At 41.3% G+C, this 18,977-nt stretch overlaps 1 protein-coding gene across 2 annotated transcripts in view; it reads left to right on the top strand.

The window, feature by feature from the left end:
• Positions 1-18,977, top strand: part of DEAF1 (DEAF1 transcription factor) — a 41,109-nt gene that overhangs the window by 11,278 nt on the left and 10,854 nt on the right. For both annotated transcript variants that reach the window (XM_089520881.1, XM_089520882.1), the window contains 7 exons: positions 450-596; positions 1,816-1,955; positions 3,199-3,264; positions 4,949-5,075; positions 6,411-6,539; positions 8,474-8,602; positions 14,091-14,341. In XM_089520881.1, the coding sequence (XP_089377007.1) occupies positions 450-596; positions 1,816-1,955; positions 3,199-3,264; positions 4,949-5,075; positions 6,411-6,539; positions 8,474-8,602; positions 14,091-14,341 (989 nt within the window). The remainder of the gene's footprint in view (positions 1-449; positions 597-1,815; positions 1,956-3,198; positions 3,265-4,948; positions 5,076-6,410; positions 6,540-8,473; positions 8,603-14,090; positions 14,342-18,977) is intronic.

Here is an 18,977-nt window from a genome sequence, read left to right as displayed (position 1 = left end):
ATTTCACTGTTCCCTATGCTAGTGTCGATGGCTTGTGGGAACAGGGTGATTTGGAAAGGAATGACATCCTGAATCCTTCACATATGTTTTTTGTGTTTCAAATGTGATTATAATTTATTGTTATTCTGTGCCTTTGAATTGTTTCCTACTTTTAGCGACCTAAGGGGAATCTGTCATGGGGTTTTCTTGGCACATTTTGCTCAGAGGGGGTTTGCTTTTGCCTTCCTCTGAGGCTAAGAGTGTGTGATTTCCCCAAAGTCACCCAATGAGTTTCCATGGTTGAGCAAGGATTTGAACCCTGGTCTGTAGAATTGTGGTCCAATGCTTTTGTTTAATGAACTAGATGTCACTTTGAAAACCCCTGACATGTCTTTCTGCAGGAAAAGTGGAAATTGGACCTGAGTGCAACTGTGTGATGTCTTTCCCCCCCCCCCCCCATTAATCTGCAGGACCCCAGTCCCCTGCTTCTTCTTTAACATCTGGGCAAGAAAAAGGTGGAACAAAATATAACTGGGACCCGTCAGTGTATGACAATGAATTGCCTGTGCGGTGCCGAAATATCAGCGGGATCCTGTACAAAAACAGACTTGGCTCAGGTGCAGAGTCTCCTCCTCTTCTTTTGGTCTGTGTGGGGGGTTAGTAATCTGCTTTCAGGCTTTCAGAAGAAACAGCGAGCTATGTTTTCCCTATTTATATGGCTGTGACTGTGACAGGTCAGAATATGTAGAACTTGGAAAATGTAGTTTTGATAGTTGTAGTCCAAAAATGACTTTCCCAAGCTCTCAGAGAAGTAGCTGTTTTAGTCTCTTGCAGCATAACAAAGAGGAAGGAATGGGGAGGGAAAAAAAGGAAATGTGGCAGGACCTTTAAGACTGACTGGTGTTTATGTTAGCATGAGCTTTCATTAATATAAACCCACTTATTCAGATACAATAGCAACTGTTTACCACTCAGTACTGCATCCAAAGAAGTGGGTTTATATCCACAAAAGTTCATGCAGAAATGAAAACCAGTTCGTCTTAAAGATGCTGCCATATTTAGTCTTAAAGATGCTGTCATATTTCCTTCCCCCCCTCCCCCTTCCTTCCATATTTTCCAAGTTCTGAGAGTATGTCTGCCGTAGAACCTGTGCTCACCCAGTCCCAGTTTTGTGGCAGATAATGTACTGGTGTGGGGTTATGGCATATGGACGATGCATGCCCCGACACTGCCCTGCCCTGTTGGCCACATGTGGGGAAGCTTTTTTAGAAGCTGCAACAGTGGCAGAAAGGGCAGCCTTTTTCTGGCTCAAAAAGGAACGGCATTTTGCTGCTTCTTTTTGGGCCAGAAAAGTGCCGGATCAGGGCCACAGTGTGTGGTTGCTGCAGCCCGGATCCAGCAGTCAAGGGGGTGGCGTGAAGCCGCCCCTTTAGCACCATTTGTTTCAGCCCTAAGTTTGTTATTTCAAGGTCAATGTTTGTCAACCAGTGACAAACCCGTACTAGTTAGATGGAAATGCCCTTTAGTTTCAGGTGAAGAACATTGGTTAGATGTTTTAAACTACAGCTCTCTGAATTCCTTATCACTAGCTACTTTTGGTAGAGATGTTGAGAGCTGAAGTTCCAAACATTTGGAATGTTAAAGATTCATTGCCCCTTCTCTAGGCCAATCTTCCCCGATCTGTGTTGCTCCCCGTGTTTTCAACTGCTGCTTCTGCCGTTCATGACCATTGGCCATGCAGAGTTGGGCTAATGGAAATTGTCCAAAACTTGTGAAGAGGCCCAAGATGGGAAAGTTTCCATTGGTTGCTAATCTCTTGGTTTTACTCTGTCCAAGGCGGTCGAGGACGGTGTATTAAACAAGGAGACAACTGGTATAGCCCCACTGAGTTTGAAGCCATGGCCGGAAGAGCCAGCAGCAAGGACTGGAAGCGAAGCATCCGCTATGCTGGGAGGCCAATACAGTGCCTTATTCATGTAGGACATGTTTTTTTTCCCTTCCTCTATGCAGATTGGATTTTATCGTTGGTGGTGCAGAGGAATAACATAATGGAAAACCTTTCTAAGCTCAGAGTTTTAATGGCTTGATTTTATGCATGTTTGTTCAGTATTACTCTTGGGCAAGTGTGCATGGAATGACAGCATTAGAGAGAACATGAAATAGTACAATGACAAATGTTAATGTTCAGGAAAGAAGGGAACTCCAGGCAGGGGTGCTCAGTAGGTCACTCCCCAAGGGGTGGGGAGAAATTTACAGCTATTTCATTTAGAAACAACCAGCTCCATAGCTGACCTAGAAAAATGGACAGGGGAAACAAAGAAAATGCTGTTAACCAGCTCACACCATCCTACTTCTGTATTTGCTTTTAATAAAGTAAAATGCCCTTAGGTTTCTAGAGTGAAAAACACTCCTTTTTTTTAACATTCTGTAACATTTTGTAATATTTCGTTACTTTATGTAACCATTAGTTTTACAGTGTCTCTGCTTGTTTCTGCTTGAGGTCTACAAGGAGCAAACACGGTTAAATCAGTAGCTGATATTTTTGCCACCTGATTCTGTCTGTCTTCCACCAAGGAGTTCAGGGCAGTTAAAACAACCCTGTGAAGTAGATCAGGCTAAGTTAGAGTGATTGTTCTGAGGTTATCCAGTGAGATTCATTGCTCAACAGATATTTGAAATACAACCACCCCTTCCTGTGTAATTAAGTAAGAGAGTTGAACATTGAAAAACAAGAGAATATTCTTACTATGTCTCCAGCATTAGGAGCTGCTGTTCTACAAGCCTCCAGTGAGGGTGCAAGCTCTTTGCTGCTCTGGTTCAGGCCAGCTTTCTTCCCCTTGAACTGGCATTGCAAATTCTAAGCCTGATCCCATGTTCTGTATAGTAGAACATAGAATGTGAATGTGTTGTTGTTGTTGTTGTTGTTGTTGTGTACCTTCAAGTAATTTCTGGTGACCATAAGGTGAACCTATCATGGGGTTTTCTTGGCAAGATTTGTTCAGAGGAGGTTTTCCATTGCCTTCCCCTGGGGATGAGAGCATGTGACTTCCCAAGGTGACCAAGTCGGTTTCATGGTCAAGCAGGGAATCAAATCCTGGTCTCTAGAGTTGCAGTCCAACACTCAAACCACTACACCATGCTGGCTTGTAGAATGTATATCTTGGCATATTTGGGAGTAGAATTTCCCCACCAATGCTCTTCCTTTCTCCCCCAATTCAGGACGGGATATTAAATCCTCATGCTGCCTCATGCACCTGTGCTGCTTGTTGTGATGACATGAGTCTGGTGAGTGTGCATGAGTCTACTGATCTGAACTTCCATACGTTGAAGATGTGAGCGTTTCCGGAAAAGAAGAATAAGGCAGGCTGGAGAATGCTGTAATTACTAGAGGAATGAAACTAGGCAGGGAAGAGAATCATATGACCACTGATGGTTGACACTCAAAAGACTTTTATGGTTGTTACAGCTGAGGTATTGGGTGGGAGAAGCACTCAGAATATTAAAGAGTGAAGTAATTTATATTTTGATATATTAATTCATTTATTAAAATATTTATGTCCCACCTGCAGGACAGGGAGCAAGGGACCATGTTCTAATTAATTTTATTATGTTTCCTTAAGGTCAGTAGAAATGAGATAAGGAGACTCTCTAAAGGAGTTTTGCCATAGAGGTTGGGGGCAGTAACAGAAAAAAATCCTCTGTGCTCTGAGTATTGTGCAGCTAAACACACTAATAATTGTAAGCAACTCTCCTCATCAAGGGCTGTCCAGAAGGGAAGACTATGTCACCCTTGGACAATTCTTCCAAATTCATTAGATTTAGATTTCTTTAGATTTAACATTTTTAAAAGTTGTGATTCCTTTAAAAATACAAGGACATTAATCTTTGGATTATTTATGGCAGTTCATTATGCATGAAACAGAATATCAGAATTACCTTTTTATAAAAAAAATGCAGTCATACTATGAATGAATGAATGAAATATTTATTTATATCCCACCTCTTCCGTTTTGGGGATCGAAGCGGGTAACAACATTATATAGTACATAAAAATCAAACATTAAAACCCACAAAAACCCTGTCTAACCCTCCCACCCAAATTTAAAATTACATAGTAGGACACAGTTAAAATATATAACAACACATCACAATTATTGCACTAAATGGCGATACAGTTGCCCCTCTGTTTGTGCAGACTTCGGATCTGTGATCCTCACTTACTCACGAGGAGCAAATGGAGAGGGTTAAAATGGGGCGTGCATCTGAGGCACGTGCCCATAGCTGCTCATGGGCATACGCCCCCATTCAAGCCTATGGGGCTTGAATATCTGTGAGTTTCCGTTTTCTCAGGGGTGGTGGTCCAGAATGGATCCCCCATGAAAATGGAGGGCTGAACCACAATAGCAGTACTTTATGAGGTGTCCTGTATGAGTCAGAAGTAACAATGCACACTGTCATTCAATAGCAATATAAATTTCCCACTCAGAAATTAAACTGTATATTAAATATTTGGAACTGAGGAAATGTTGCATCTGAAAACATGTCTGGCAACCCAGGCTACTTTGTTTAATATCAGTGTGGTGGACTAAAGATTGGTGTAACTAGATATGGTAAAGTGTTCTCTTTGGTTTTGTGAAAGGCTGGTATTAAGATAAAAGTACAGAATAAGAATTTGATTGTGGCAGTTTGGTGAAACAATTGATTAGGTTAAAGAAATCCTAGCAGTTGACTAACTCATGTCAGCTTTATAAGAAATTAATTTTATGCAAAATCCAATAGCATCCAAAGAATGATACCTTTATTGGGACAACATATGGTCCAACACAACTATAAGGCCAACAAAGCTACCTATAGATAATTTCATGCCAATTAGGGTAGACAAATATTCTTCAGGTCCAAAGTGAGTCATTTAGAAACAGTCATAGCAATAGTAAAGAAACTCCAACAGTGGTTGTTTTCTGTATCTCAGAGTGGGCCTGTAAGACTGTTTGTTCCCTATAAAAGAAGGAAGAAAGAAAATGAATTGCCTACAACTCCAGTGAAGAAGGATTCCCCCAAGAACATTACTCTGCTTCCGGGAACTGCTGCTACTACATGTAGGTCATTCTTAGAAGAAATAGTTTTGTCTAATTAATCACAATACTAATTTAATTTTTTCCCCTTTATATGTTTGACATGGCCCCATCCACATTAATTTTAACTGAAGAAGTCCCCTCGTGGCCTCCTGGGACTTTGTGAGGCAATTTCAGGAGAGTACAGTCTGCCCTCTCCATATGTGAGGGATCCGTCCCAGACACCCCCCACCCCCCGCATATGGGGAAAAGAGCGTATGCTCAAGCCCCATAAAAATAATGGGGCATGCGTGCATGGTGCATGGCATGGGTACGCGCCCTATTACTTCTGCCAGGGCTTCCGCATAAGAATGAAGCCGTGGAAGGCAAGCCTGCCTATGGGGAGGACTGATTGTATTGGTGCTTTCCAAAACTCCCCCCCCCCCGCCAAATGACAAATATATACTGTACTTCCATTTTTGAAAAAAAAAAAAGAGATCTTCCTCAGACTAAATCAAATCACATGGGGTGGAGAGAGAGTCAAAATCTTGACAAAATTACCTCCAATGGCATGTAGAAGAGGAGACCTTTCTTAGTAATTTTTTTAAATGGGGAGCATGGCAGTAGTCCCTACTCTAACCTCAATATTGAAGGAATATTATGCATTTTGTTTCTATAAAAAACTTTACATTCTTCAGAAAGTAACCGAATTGAATTTTCCTTATTGGGGTAATAAATGCTTTTTCTTCACCTACTAGCAGATGGTTTTATTTGAGGAACATATATTGCTGGAAGTCTAAACTTGTGTATTTAGTTTTTGTGCTTCCTTTGTTCCTTCATTTTGTGAGCCAAAGGTGAAGTGTTACCAACTACCATGACCATATTTCTGATAGACTAGTTCTTCCAGATAGTTCTGTGTAGCTTGTCTTCTTTGTAATGTTGATGATATTAAAAAAATAAAATGGGAGTGACGTATTTTCTTTTATTGGAATCTCGTATTTTAAAATTGTTTTATTCATGTTTTGTTTCTTCTTCTTGTTGTTGTTATTAAAATATATAACATAGAAAACATTTTTAAAGCTCACCAATAAAAGATTAAATAATATTATAGTATAATAGGGAAACATTTGTCTTTGTTTCCGGGCTATGTGGCCTCATTCTGGAAGAATTCTGGGCCACATAGCCTGGAAAACCCAAAGAAAACTATGGATGCCAGCTCTGAAAGCCTTCTACTTCACATTTGTCTTTGTGTTTGTTAAAGTTTGCCAAGAGTTACTTAAACAGATTATGCAAGCTGGGGAAAAAATAGGTTTCTGGTTGATATGATGGCTGTTAACATTCTACTTGATTCTGAAAACATATCTACCATTTCTTTTTTAGTCACTGTTAGTCCTTCAGGACAGATCACTACCTCTGGCACTCTGACCTTTGATCGTACATCAACTGTGGAGGCCACAGCTATTATATCAGAAAGTCCGTCCCAGGCTGATGTTTTTACTGGTACAACTGGTGAGTGAAATAAACCATGTGCATGTGTATACATGTAGGTATATGAAACAGATATAGTTGCAACAGATTTCTGGTGCTAAAAATTCAGGATGAGTAATTCAGGGTTTAAGGAGGAGCATAGAAAGACAGCAGCTAAGTTGACTAAAGCACAATCCCACAGATGTCTATTCAGAGGTAAATCTTAATGGGCCAAGTAGGATTTACTAATTAAGTATGTGTGTATAGGACTGAGGCCTAATGCAAGGGTCATTAAAAAAAACCTTTGGACCCAATTCACACTGGACTTTTCTACTGGATGCAGGCAATCCTGACCTGTCCTTAGCTACATTCCTGCCTGTCATTGCAAGGAAGTGTGAACTCTGTGGGCCCTGGTGGCGCAGTGGTTAAATGCCTGTACTGCAGCCATTCACTCGAAACCACAAGGTTGCGAGTTCAAGACCAGCAAAAGGGCCCAAGCTTGACTCAGGCTTGCATCCTTCCGAGGTCGCTAAAATGAGTACCCAGATTGTTGGGGGCAAATTAGCTTACTTGCTAATTTATAAGTGGTTACAAAATGTAGAATTAAAAATTAGGGAGTATTTGAGATTACATTTCCTCACTGCAGATTCTATAAGGGAAAGTATTATCTAAAATGTGGTTAGCTTCTCTAATCTGTAAAATCACATCTTGCAGCCACTTAGGAGATTTTAAAAGATATTTTTAGAACAACTGAACACCATACGGAGTAAAATTCTTTACTGTACATAGGAGTTTGAAATCCTTAATAAATGGTACAAAAGTAGTAGTACTTGTTATTTAGAAAGAAAATAACACTCTCATGCTATAATTATTGATGGTATCCAGTAGTGGCTATCCACAACAAGTAGTGTGTTCTGTACAGAGCAGACAGCAGAGACTCTTCCTTCCACCTAGCGCACCCACATGTATTCGTGCCTACTCCAGAGAAGCATTTTAGGCTTCAACTTTTTATGGAATAATGACATTTTATCACTGAAAATATCTCTAGTATTCTGATTTTGAGGTTGTCAGCATTTGGAATTCCAGTTTTAGTATTCTGCTGAGGCTGAAATTTTATTCAGGTTGAAATAATAGATGCTGGAGATCTTACCTACTTTGCCGGAGAAATAGCATCATTTATTGTCAGTTGATTACTTTTAAGAGAGACTGTGGGGGATACAGATGGGGTAAAGGAGCGCCGAGATGCCACTCCTTTCTGCCACACATGAAGGCTGCAACAACCAAACGGCGTGGTCTCTGGGAGCCCTAAAAAGAATCCACTCCTGGTGGGTTTTTCTTAGAGTGTGCGCTGGGTGTCATTGGCACCCTCATGAGCAATGATGACATCTGTGGGGTGCTGCGTGTACGTCATCATGGTGGTCCCCGTGTAGATGAGGGCGAGCCATTATGGTGCAGTAGGGTTTGGCAGTGTATAGACACTCTGCTTTCCTGAGCCCTAAAATCAGCCCCAGGCCGGCACTTTGCACCTGTCTGTATTGGGCCTGTGTTTACAGGTCATGTTAAATCAGAATTGTTGACAAATCAGAGTTATAAATCAAGAAAAAAATCTGGATTAATCTGGACACATACATCCACAAAGAGAAAGCTATGGATTCTAATTTAAGTGGAGTATCTGGCAGGGAAGTGCAGCTGTTGCTTGACTAAAGAATGGTAAATTCCTTCTGTCTGGGATGGTCATTCTCTTCCACCAAGGACATGGCTTCAGGAAGAATGCACATGGAGCAGTAAGGGAGGAAGGGGATGACTGCCTAGCCAGCCATCTCATCTGAATCACCTCTTGGGATCAGTGAGGCTGTCACAGCCAGATCATCCTCATAGCTTTCTTTAAAATTAAAACAACAACAACACTTGTAATATTACCTGTTGGATGTTCACCAGATGATGGGACCATAAATTTGGTGCGTGTTTTTTAACAGTACAAGATGCAAATGTTCAGCAACCTTGCAGGGTCAGTCATCCAGAGCCTCACTATCCAAGTTACCAGGACAACTGCCAGATCTCAACATTCCCAGAGGCAGCATTGCCAACTTCTCATCGCAAAATTGGTAAGATTCATCCTCATTTGAAAATAAGCCCCAAACATCTCTGCTTCTTTATTTGTTTATTGGATTTATGCTCCACTTTTCTCCCAGAGAAGGGCACTCAAGTCAACAGTGGCAAAAAACCAAAGAGACTAAATACAATTAAGACATAAAACAGATTAAAAACACATTTAAAAATACAAGAAAGTGCACCAGGCAAGAAAGACCAGCCTCTGAGGGTAGGGGGCCCTCCACTTTCTTCTGTAAGTCACTGATGCATGGAGGAAAAATGCTATGTTTGTTTTATTTTTTTTGCATAAACATTGCAGATAATTAAACTTAAGGGAGATGCAGTTTGCTCTTGTTAAGTTTTGTTTGTCTTTTAAATATCATGTTCCTTTTTAAAAGTACCAATGTGACCTTTGAAGTGTGTGTGGTGGTGGTTACTGGCTAATCTACCAAAATGGGAGGAGTGGTATGGGAGATTGGGGAAAAGGGGGTGTAATTAAAATAAAGTCTTGCTCCATCATTGCATAGTAGAACATATGCCAGAGTCTCTGTTCTGCATGTTCTGGAAGATTGGGGGTCTGAAGACTGGAAGCATTATGACTATTACTAGCAAAGTAGTAGGTAAGAACACCCTTTAACTAGGATGGGAGAACTGGCTTATTTGGTCTGTCTTGGGATTGTAATGAAATCCACCAGTTTCTGAAATGCATTGAGATTGTTTTAGTGGATATGATTCTATGATGGAAACCTGGTGATTACTTACACTCCATCTTGTCATTCTAGTTCCAGTCTGGCTCCATGATTTGCCAGTGAGCTACAGATTTTGAGACAGCCAAAATATGTACTAAATGCTTGCTCTGAGTTTGAGCATGATGCCATAGAGCCCATTTGTGGGCAGCAGGGATGGTATTAAAAGGATGGTACATTTTTACCGATACCATTGCATCAGTAGCATCCATTGAGTTTCCAAGAGGAAACATAAATCTGCAGTTTTCACTAATGCTGATTTAACTTGAGAATTAGTGTCACATGGTGTGGGCGGGGCTTGTGCACCTTCGACATCTTGGACCCACGTGGCCTCTCAACTCCAAATGTGGGTTACAGACCTGCAGACAGGTGGCTTGGATGCTCTCAAACTTTACTGAACTTCTCAAACTTAACAAAATAACACCCAAACCCAGAACATAAACACAGTCTCAAATAACTTTCTGTTTCTTCATGGTGACTCTTCTCCCAGCTCTGCTCTTGGCCCAAAGCACTTTTCCAACACATCCAGCTCTGACTTGTCTCGTTCCGCATTCTCTGGGGCCTGTTCCCAAAGTTCTCCCTTCGGGTCCCACCACTCCCCTTCCAGAGTTCCTCCTTCCTTTTTTCTCCACTCCCCTTCCTGGGGATATCTAAAGTTCCCCTCTTCTTTAGGGTTCTTTAACTTTACCTCCACGTGTGCGCCACCCCCCCAGCAGCCTGTGCCTTCCTTGGAGAGTCACAGGACGCCCTTCTCTCCGGGGGCTTCTCGTTACTTTCACTAGCCCTGCTCCGACCGCCTCTCCGTGTCCCATTCTTCCGCATCTTCCCCTCCACCCTGTGCTCACCTCTCTCTTACTTTTTATACCTCATCCCAAAGGTCTTGCCTTCTCTACTTCCTCTTCCCCTGGTTCCTCCTTTCCCTCTGATTGTATCTCTACCCGACGAACCCTCCCCTCCCTTCCCCTCCCTCACTACACATGGACACCACAATTAATGGCAGATCCAGCAATACATCCAGGATTTTTTTGGGTTTTTTTGTGAGACACAAGAAGTTCTGCCTGTGGCAATTTTTTTTTTAAAAAAATGTTCTTTCATGCATGCATACAATGCACACTAGCATGCTATATCACACCTGTATATTTCCCTTGTGAGTGTACTCACATGCTTTATGCTTATAGCCATGTTCCATAAAATGTAGAAGCTTCATAGAGACACTGGAAATCTTCAGAAACAGAATTTTGACCACACTCACGTAGAGGCATGATGAATTCTGGCTTTCCCCAAGCAATATCAAATACTCCCAATGAAACATTATTCAGAGCTAGAGTTTGTATAAAACTTCTGCAAAGTAAGTGCTCTACCCCTCAGCTATAGCCTCTTTCCCAATGTCACCTATCATTTGAGGCTGGTGCTCTGTGACAGAGCAGTACAGTCACAAGCAGAAGCCTAGTCCTCATTTGAGTAATTGAAGAAATAGATGGTGTGGTTTCCCATCAACTTCATTGAATCCTTAAGAGTCCTGGAATCTTGCTGTGTATGATCAGGACCATTGCTCCAGGAAAAGCTGGAACAGCTAATCATTCTTTAGTCACTACAATCAAAATAGTTTTCTGGGTTTCAATTCTCTCTGAGGTCACTGTTCTCGGCTATGCACAGTACTTCCTCCCCAACCATCAGCATGCACATATTCCTTTGTATCTGTATATTAATGGTTGAGAAGCCAGTGTGGTATGGTTGTTTGGGCATTAGACTACTGTTCTGAAGACAGGTTTCAAGTACCCACTCAGCCCTGGAAACCCACTGGGTGACCGTGGGCAAGCAACACTCTCTCAGCCTCAGAGGAAGGCAAAGGCAAAACCAACTCTTAATAAATCTTGCCAGGAAAGCCCCATGATAAGTTTGCCTTAGGGTCGCCATGAGTCAAAAATGACTTGAAGGCATATAACAACAATATACTTTTAATTGACACTTGAGTTTTTTGTGGGTTTTTCGGACTATGCGGCCATGTTCTAGCAGAGTTTCTTCCTAAGGAAGAAACTCTGCTAGAACATGGCTACATAGCCCGAAAAACCCACAAAAAACACATGAGTAATGTTTGCAAGAGTGAAAATCAGGGAAAGCTCCTGTATCTACAAGGGTTGTATAAAACTGGAAATTTCAGCAAGTGTTTCTTGTTATCTGGTTGTGTGACAAGTAGTAAAAGGAAGAAACTCTGCTAGAACATGGCCACATAGCCCGAAAAACCCACAAAAAACTATGGATGCCAGCCATGAAAGCCTTCGACTGATACATGAGTATTTCATGAGTTTGATGAAGTGGACTGTAGTCCCTGAAAGCTAACAGCACAATATATATCTGTTACTCACTTAAATTACACATGATTCTTTGTCATATTTGCCAAAGCAAACTAACATGTTTACCAGTCTAAAACTAGATTAGATAGACTGTTCATTTTTACCAAAAAAACTCCAAATTCAGCATCTTCTAATACTTCCCTAAAAGGTTGGATACTCAAGAATCCAGTTCAAGAGATCATGGGCATTTTGATATCAAATCTAGTGGGAATGTTGAGCGTAATATTCAGATCCGTGTTTTTAGCATTTTAACATGGGATTTGTATGAACAAATGTCTATGCAGTTTGAATATTGCCCTATCAATTGCTGTGAGGTATACAGTGATAGGTGTGTGGTGCATGGAGTGATGTAATAGCCATTCTGTGGACTCTGAAGGTCAGGGGGTAAGGACGCTGGTGTCTCTCCAGGTGTTCTTGCACTACAGTTCCCATCAATGATGACCACTGGTCATGCTGATGGGAGTTTTAGTCGGACAGCTGGAGGGTTGCAGCTTCCTCATCCCTTGTGTAGATGAGGTGTCTTGTGCTCACTATGACCCATATGTTCTTTTTCTTCTTTTTCTGTCTTATAGAGAATCAGAAGCATGTGGTCATCCTTTGAGAACTGTTGAAAGTGCCAATCATGCCATGGTTATTCTCTTTAATACCAAAATACCACAATATTAGATATTTATATGACTTTGTCATGCGCATGTATAGATCTTATAAGATCCTTCCAGGCAATTTTTTCAGTCTGTCTTTTCTATTCATTTCTGAGTACATCATTGATAAAGCACTTGCTGTTTTACAGAGGCAAGAACAAATATTTTGTTTGTTAAAATGGCATTAGCTGGCCTTTACTACAGAAGAAGTAAAACAAACACTTGTGGAAAGATCAGGCTGTCAAATGTCAAGCTCCTCACAGTGTAGGAAAGCCAACTAGCTGAAAGCTTTTCTGCAAATACACTTTCTGAGGGCATTATTTCACTAATAAATATTAAATACTTATAACCTTATAGACACTGTTGGACAAACATTTGTTTTATTTGCTAACTTAATAAAAGCTTTTGCATTTAGATGTTCATAATCTCTTTCATATCCATATCATTGCAATTTTAAAACATATTGACAAGGTTACAAATCAAATATGCAGTAAACAATTGTGACATGGGCCTGTATTTAAAGATACGTTAGCATTTATAAATAAGGAAGGGAAGTAGAATTATGTTTGATATATAAAGCTATGTTGTCGATTAAGTGGGGCATAGGGGTCAAGACTTTGCAGAGCTTGGAATGTCGCTGTGCTGGATATGGAACTGTGGGAGCTGTAATCCAAAAGTAACTTCCCAAGCTCTGAAGTTGTAGGATTTTTGTGATTTTGAACAGTTCTGGATATTTTTGTCCTCAAGACTTTAGTGTGTAAGTCTAAATGCACTTAAAGTAGAGTAGCTTGTGAGTAAACATGCACAGGCTTGCATTGCTGGATTGAAATTTTGGGTAATAGCCTCTGGAAACCACTTTTTCAATGTTTGAAAACGTTCTTTTTTTTACTACATCTCCTAGAATTTCCTACCTAGTATGGCCCATTCCAAACTCTCTACAGCCCTTATCCCTAATCATGCTGGATGGGGGATTCAAGGTCCTGCTGGATGAGGTGGTCATACTTGTAGGGAGAGTCTGGCCACTCCTGCTGGCTGTGTGAGGATTCTGAGAATTGTAGTACAAAAATAATTTCCCAAGCTCTGTTCAGGCAGGGACGTGGAGTTCAGTCTGCTGAGCCCAGCCACAGTACAATTTTTTATGTTCTTTATGATAGATTAAACAGGGCTTGTTGTAGCCACTGTGAATGTAAGAGTAGTTGGTTTCCCTTTTGATATAAGTCTTGCATTTTGCAGAGGAAGGGCTTCAGCCCCCCATGCTGGATCAGCCATAGTGCTTTAAAAGGAGGAGAGGGCAGCAATGGGCAGCAGCTTTGCCACCTCCTCTTTCCTAAAATTAATTTGGCTTTTAACCCATTCCACTGCCAAAGCCTCTGAGCAGGTAACACAGATTAGCTTCCAAATGATGCCATTATAAAAGAATCCTGCTGTCCTTCCTGGCTACAGAATGATTTCCTGAAGAAAAGATCTTGCATAGCTGTTGATAAGACACACAGAGCTTGGTTATGTCTCTGGAAACAGTGGGTTCTAAAGCACATAAAGAACTATAACGTTTGTAAGGAACTCTCTTCTGAAATTGATCCTTTCTGATTTGCAAATGTACTGAAAGGTTTGTGATCTGTTTAGGCCAGCGTGTAAATTATTATTCTGCACCTCTGACTGGGTAAACTGGTGGACTGAAGTTATTGCTGCCTGTTAACTCAGACTAAAAATCTAAAACTCAGTCTGAAGTCTGTGGCTTTGTTTTGCTCTTTCAATGTTTAGTGTGGACTTCACTTCCTGCCTTGGCTGTGGCACCAGCTACCCCCACCAAGACAGTCTCCTCTTCAGTTGTCAGTGGACTTGAGGTGACAGAGCAGCGAAGCTGGCTTTACCTTGAAGAGACAGTCAATTCATTGCTCAACACAGCTCAGCAGTTGAAGACAATGATCGAACAAGCTAAGCAGGCCAGCTCCTCATACAGAGAAGCTGCAATCTCTCAAGCAAAAATTCAGGCTGATGTGGAGAGGAAAGAGGTAACTGTGCTTCAAGAAATGAAATGATTCTATCCCTAAATGTCAGAGAGGAGAACTAAGAAGCCACAGCTTCTTTTTCTTCATACGGTAATAGTAGAAAGTGGTCTACCATGAAGGCTTGTAATTTTAGGATGTATTCTTCAATCTGATGCAGAAAATATCCATATTTTGATGTTATAGAAAGCTGGTTTTTATTTATTTTTTTAAAAAACATGGTTTTGGGGTTTTTTTTATAGCAAAAATAAATCACAACATTTTTATATCGAGCAGTTGTGTACAGATCTTTGGGTACAAACTATGTACTTGAGTTCTTTTTCATCTTTGAATCTCAGGGGCTCTCTGTGGCCAGAATGAATTATGATAAGTATTTGTGCACAACTTTATGGCTCCAGCCTAGAATTTTTTTTAAAAGTACCGGTACTTTTTCTCAAGGATCTGGTGGCAGTGGACCCTGGACAGTAGCAGGGAGAGGAGGGAGAAGACAAAAAATTAAAAAAAAATATTAAAATGGCCAAGACAGTGTATAGGAAGTAGAAGCAAGAAGTGGATAAAAGCTGGCTTTTCCTGGCCACTGTGGCCAGTCTTTAAGGTGCTCCAGTGGCATGTGGTGTGTAAACACCGTGCTGCCACAGTCCCTGGAACCTGGCCCATGTGTGGGCGGCTGCCTGACTTGAAGCCAGGTTCCTGCCATCTTGGGAGTGGGGGTGTCGTCTGTATGCCATGCCCCCAAGATGCCTGGAAGCTGGCTTTTTATGCCAGTGTGTTTTGCACCTAAATCTGTTTTCTCTGCCTAATCCTAATCTTCATCCTGGCCCCAACATTCTAATCTTTTCTTTGTTATTTATTGGCTCTCATCCTGTGTTGCTGTCACAGATTTGTAACATAGAGTTACAGATCCATAACTGCTCTGTATTGAGGTATGCTACACATTCATGATCATGTCACTATTGCCACAATAATAAGTGCCGCCCCCCCCCCCACTTTGAACTCCAGGGACTTACCATGAGTGATAGAGGTGAGTGGGGCAGTTCAGGGTAATATGACCATCCCCACCACCATGTCCCTGAGCCAATGTAAGAGTTTTGAGATTCCCGGCACCTACTAAAAGAACCTGCCATTGCCATATATGTAACTGATGATGCAAAACATGTAGTAATAAATCTTAATCCCTTCCATTGTCTCTACACACACCGTTCACTTTGACCCTTCCTTCAAAACATATTACCATTGGCCCTCTATCCACAGATTTTTTTATTCACGGATTCCACGGATTGAAAATATTCAAAAATAATACAAATTCCCAAACGCAAATCATTTTGTTATTTTATATCAGGGATATCATTTCACTGTGCCATAAATTGTGGAAGAAAAGAGGAAATTTGAAGGGAAAAGTAAAAGGGATAAGAGGGGGGGGGGGACAATTCTCTGCAGAGGGAGGAGCAGAAAATAAGTTCTTCCCTTTAACACTAGTCTCTTCACAACTAGTACCATGTTCCATTTTGTTTTGCTTGTTTTATTTCCTTTCTTTTGAAGCTGCAATATAACAAAAGCCACAGAGCCAGTGAAAGGTAGTGGATAGAATGTCTCAGAGGATTGAGATCAGTGAGCCACCATAAAGTCTGCTTTATGTCCTTGAGTAAACAGACAAATGAATACTGCTCCCAGTCTTTTCCATTTGGGCTGATTACCATAACAGTATAGGGTACTGAATCAAAATGCAAGGTGTCATTTCTACTGGAGCAGAAATGTCTAGTAATTTGTGTTCTTTGCTTAAATGTCAACATATATCATCTACTGCTTCCACTAATAGGGTGTTAATCAGCTCTGCAGCTGAATTTGTTAACATAACTTATTCTTTGAGTGAGCCCAAAAGATCCAGTCCCATGTGTGACTGATCTGTGGCTTCCTATCACTGAGTAAAGTATCTCCAGGGTACTGCACAGTGGCCAAAAGGGGAAACCCCTCTGTAGTTGACTGAGTCTATCTATTGAATTTATCCCTCACTGGCATCCAGACTCCTCCCCACAACCCCTTGGGAAGCATTTTCTTTGTCTGTACATGAAATCAGTGCAGCATCTCTTCCTGCAGCTGCATAGGAGACCTGTATCCCAATAGAAAGTAATATGGTAGTACCATATATACTCATCTATGAGTAAAAAAAATTATGCCCAAAAATTGACCCCAAAATCTCAGGTTGATTTATTTATGGGTCAGTATGGTAATGTGATAGCAGCTTTTTCAGATTTCCCCATGTGGTGGGGAAAGCAGTTTCTTTCTCTCTTGAGCCAAACAGAAAGAGTCTTAGGTGAATGATTGCTGTTAAATAAATAAACAGAGTCCCTCTCCTACCTGTGCCACCACTGTCTGGGGAGTGAAGGCTGAAATGAAGGCTGAAATGCTGAAGCAAAAAGCCTCAGTTAGAATCGCTCTTGGTGTGTACACACACACACACACACACACACACTAAAGGAGCCTTCAAGTTTTACCCTTGTCTTATCCACTGGTCAAGGCAAAATCCATAATTTGCCCTCAACTTATACATGGGATTGACTTATAGGCGGGATACAAACCGCCGCTTTGCGGCGCTTCCCCGCCGGCGCCATTTGCTCCGCACGGGAGCTGCAGCAGCCAAACCGCGCGGCTCCCGCGCGGAGCAAAAAAGAAGCTCCATTTCGGAGCTTCTTCTTGCGGCACACTGATGACATCGCGAAGCGCTGCTGGCGCATTCGCGACATCATAGGCGCCGCGACACGTTTGGATGCTATGCGTCCAGTATGTAAAGATGGCGGCGCCCATGTGGAAGGGGCGCCACCATCTTGTACGTATTGTATACGTACTAGGGTTAGGGGGGTGCGGAAGCACCACCCCTTCCTAACCCTAGTATGTATACAATACGTACTATATGGCGGTGTGTATCCCGCCACAGTCGAGTATATACGGTATATCATACACATGTTGCATCCCATCTTTTACCTTAGTCCTAGGAAGGAGCACATCCTAGGACACCACACACCATTTAGGTTGTAAGTTGCCTTAAATCCCAGTTTTGGGGGAAAGGAAGAATTTAATGCAATCACATAGATTTATACAGCATTTTAAACCTTACTGTTCTCCAGATGCTCTTTCCTTGCATGTTAATAAATTACTCCATCACTCCATCCAGCAAGCCAAGAAGCAGGGGATTTACCAGGATAACTGTTCACTTGTGTGATAGTTAATCTTCACCAGTAGAGGCAGCAGAATCTGAACTGTGGTGACTTTTATTAGACCAGACCATGCGTAGAATATAGGGACACAAGAGCTGTTTCCTTCTGAGTCAGTCCAGTAGCTCATCAACCTAATATTCTCTGTACCAGAGATGGTGAGATGAATCCACTCAAGGTTTTCATTTGAACTTTTAACAAGGTATCCTAGTTGTTGAACTGGCAGCCTCTTGGATAGTGTCTTTAAAATTTGAGCTAAATATTAGAGTGGTATCGCTGCCCCACTGACAAGGGAGTTGCGAGCCACCACTGGTTGACACTGATTGGCAGCTGCTATCCATGATTTCAGAAAATCTTTCACAACTCACGATGCCTTGTATGCAAAGCATGTGCTCTGCCACTCTGATATGACTCCCTCTCTAGTTGATATAATTTCTGGCCCAAGCAAAAATTAAATCTGGGTTTTCTGGGTTGCCCATTAGATTTCAACCTAAGCAAGATATAGTAAACAGAGATAAGAATTATAGACCAGTTATGGAAGTGATAAATGGTTTTGGAACAGAGATTTTTAAAAAAATCTAATGGTGAGTTTGCAGGATGACTGAGAATTTGTTGGTCCAATACTTAATTCATTGATGGGAAGTGAAGTCAAACATTGGAAAACCTGCCTATATGTATTTACAGAGAGAAAATGATAACAGCTGAAGACCCAGAATTTACTAGTGATATATTCAAGATACTTCCATGGAAGAGAATTTGCTAATCTGGGCCAATGAGAGACTGATTTCAGTTGTTGCAATAACCAAAAACATCATTCATCTCTGCACCACAGACGTGTTTTCCCATACTGAGGCTTAGAGAGTTCATACTGCAAAATGCTCTTTTCTGTTTCATATTTGCTGGAACTCAAAGGAGAGATTTAATGAGGCAAATGAATTTACAAATCTGTCTCTTGAAAACTGGTGGAAACTAGTGGAACCTTTTAAGTGTTTGCCACAGAAGAGTTCCATTCAGAAAATAGTAGGCCCCTTGGTTTAGAAGCAATGTTTTCCTGTTAAGAAAGCAAAGGAATTAGGCAAACTCGGTGAAGCAAATACCTCAGGATGGACTGGATACTGTAGCCTGGATCTGAATGCTTCTTCTTATGAAGAAAAAAGAGTAAATATTCACAGGATATGCTCTTGCCTCCATTTTTTCCTCTGTGTATCCCTAAAATCTGCTCCTGAAGACTACTGATCCTTAGAAGTGGCATAGAGTGTGGTGTATGTGTGTGGAGGGATGACAGATGGAAGGGGAAACTGATAGAAATCTCTCTCTCTCTTATGTGGCGCAAGGGAGCAATTTAGGACCCAGTCCTCTGTGTTTAGTATATAATTGTCAAAGCCAGTAAATGAGAATTTGACAAACTTAGGTATTGGGAATGGTATGCAGAC

This window comes from Sceloporus occidentalis, unplaced genomic scaffold (assembly GCF_023333645.1).
Source record: "Sceloporus occidentalis isolate IW3139 unplaced genomic scaffold, rSceOcc1.0.p SCAF_4, whole genome shotgun sequence".
Lineage (NCBI taxonomy): Eukaryota > Metazoa > Chordata > Lepidosauria > Squamata > Phrynosomatidae > Sceloporus > Sceloporus occidentalis.
The sequence above is the reverse complement of the archived record's forward strand: the minus strand, read 5'-3'. Positions and strand labels throughout refer to the sequence as shown.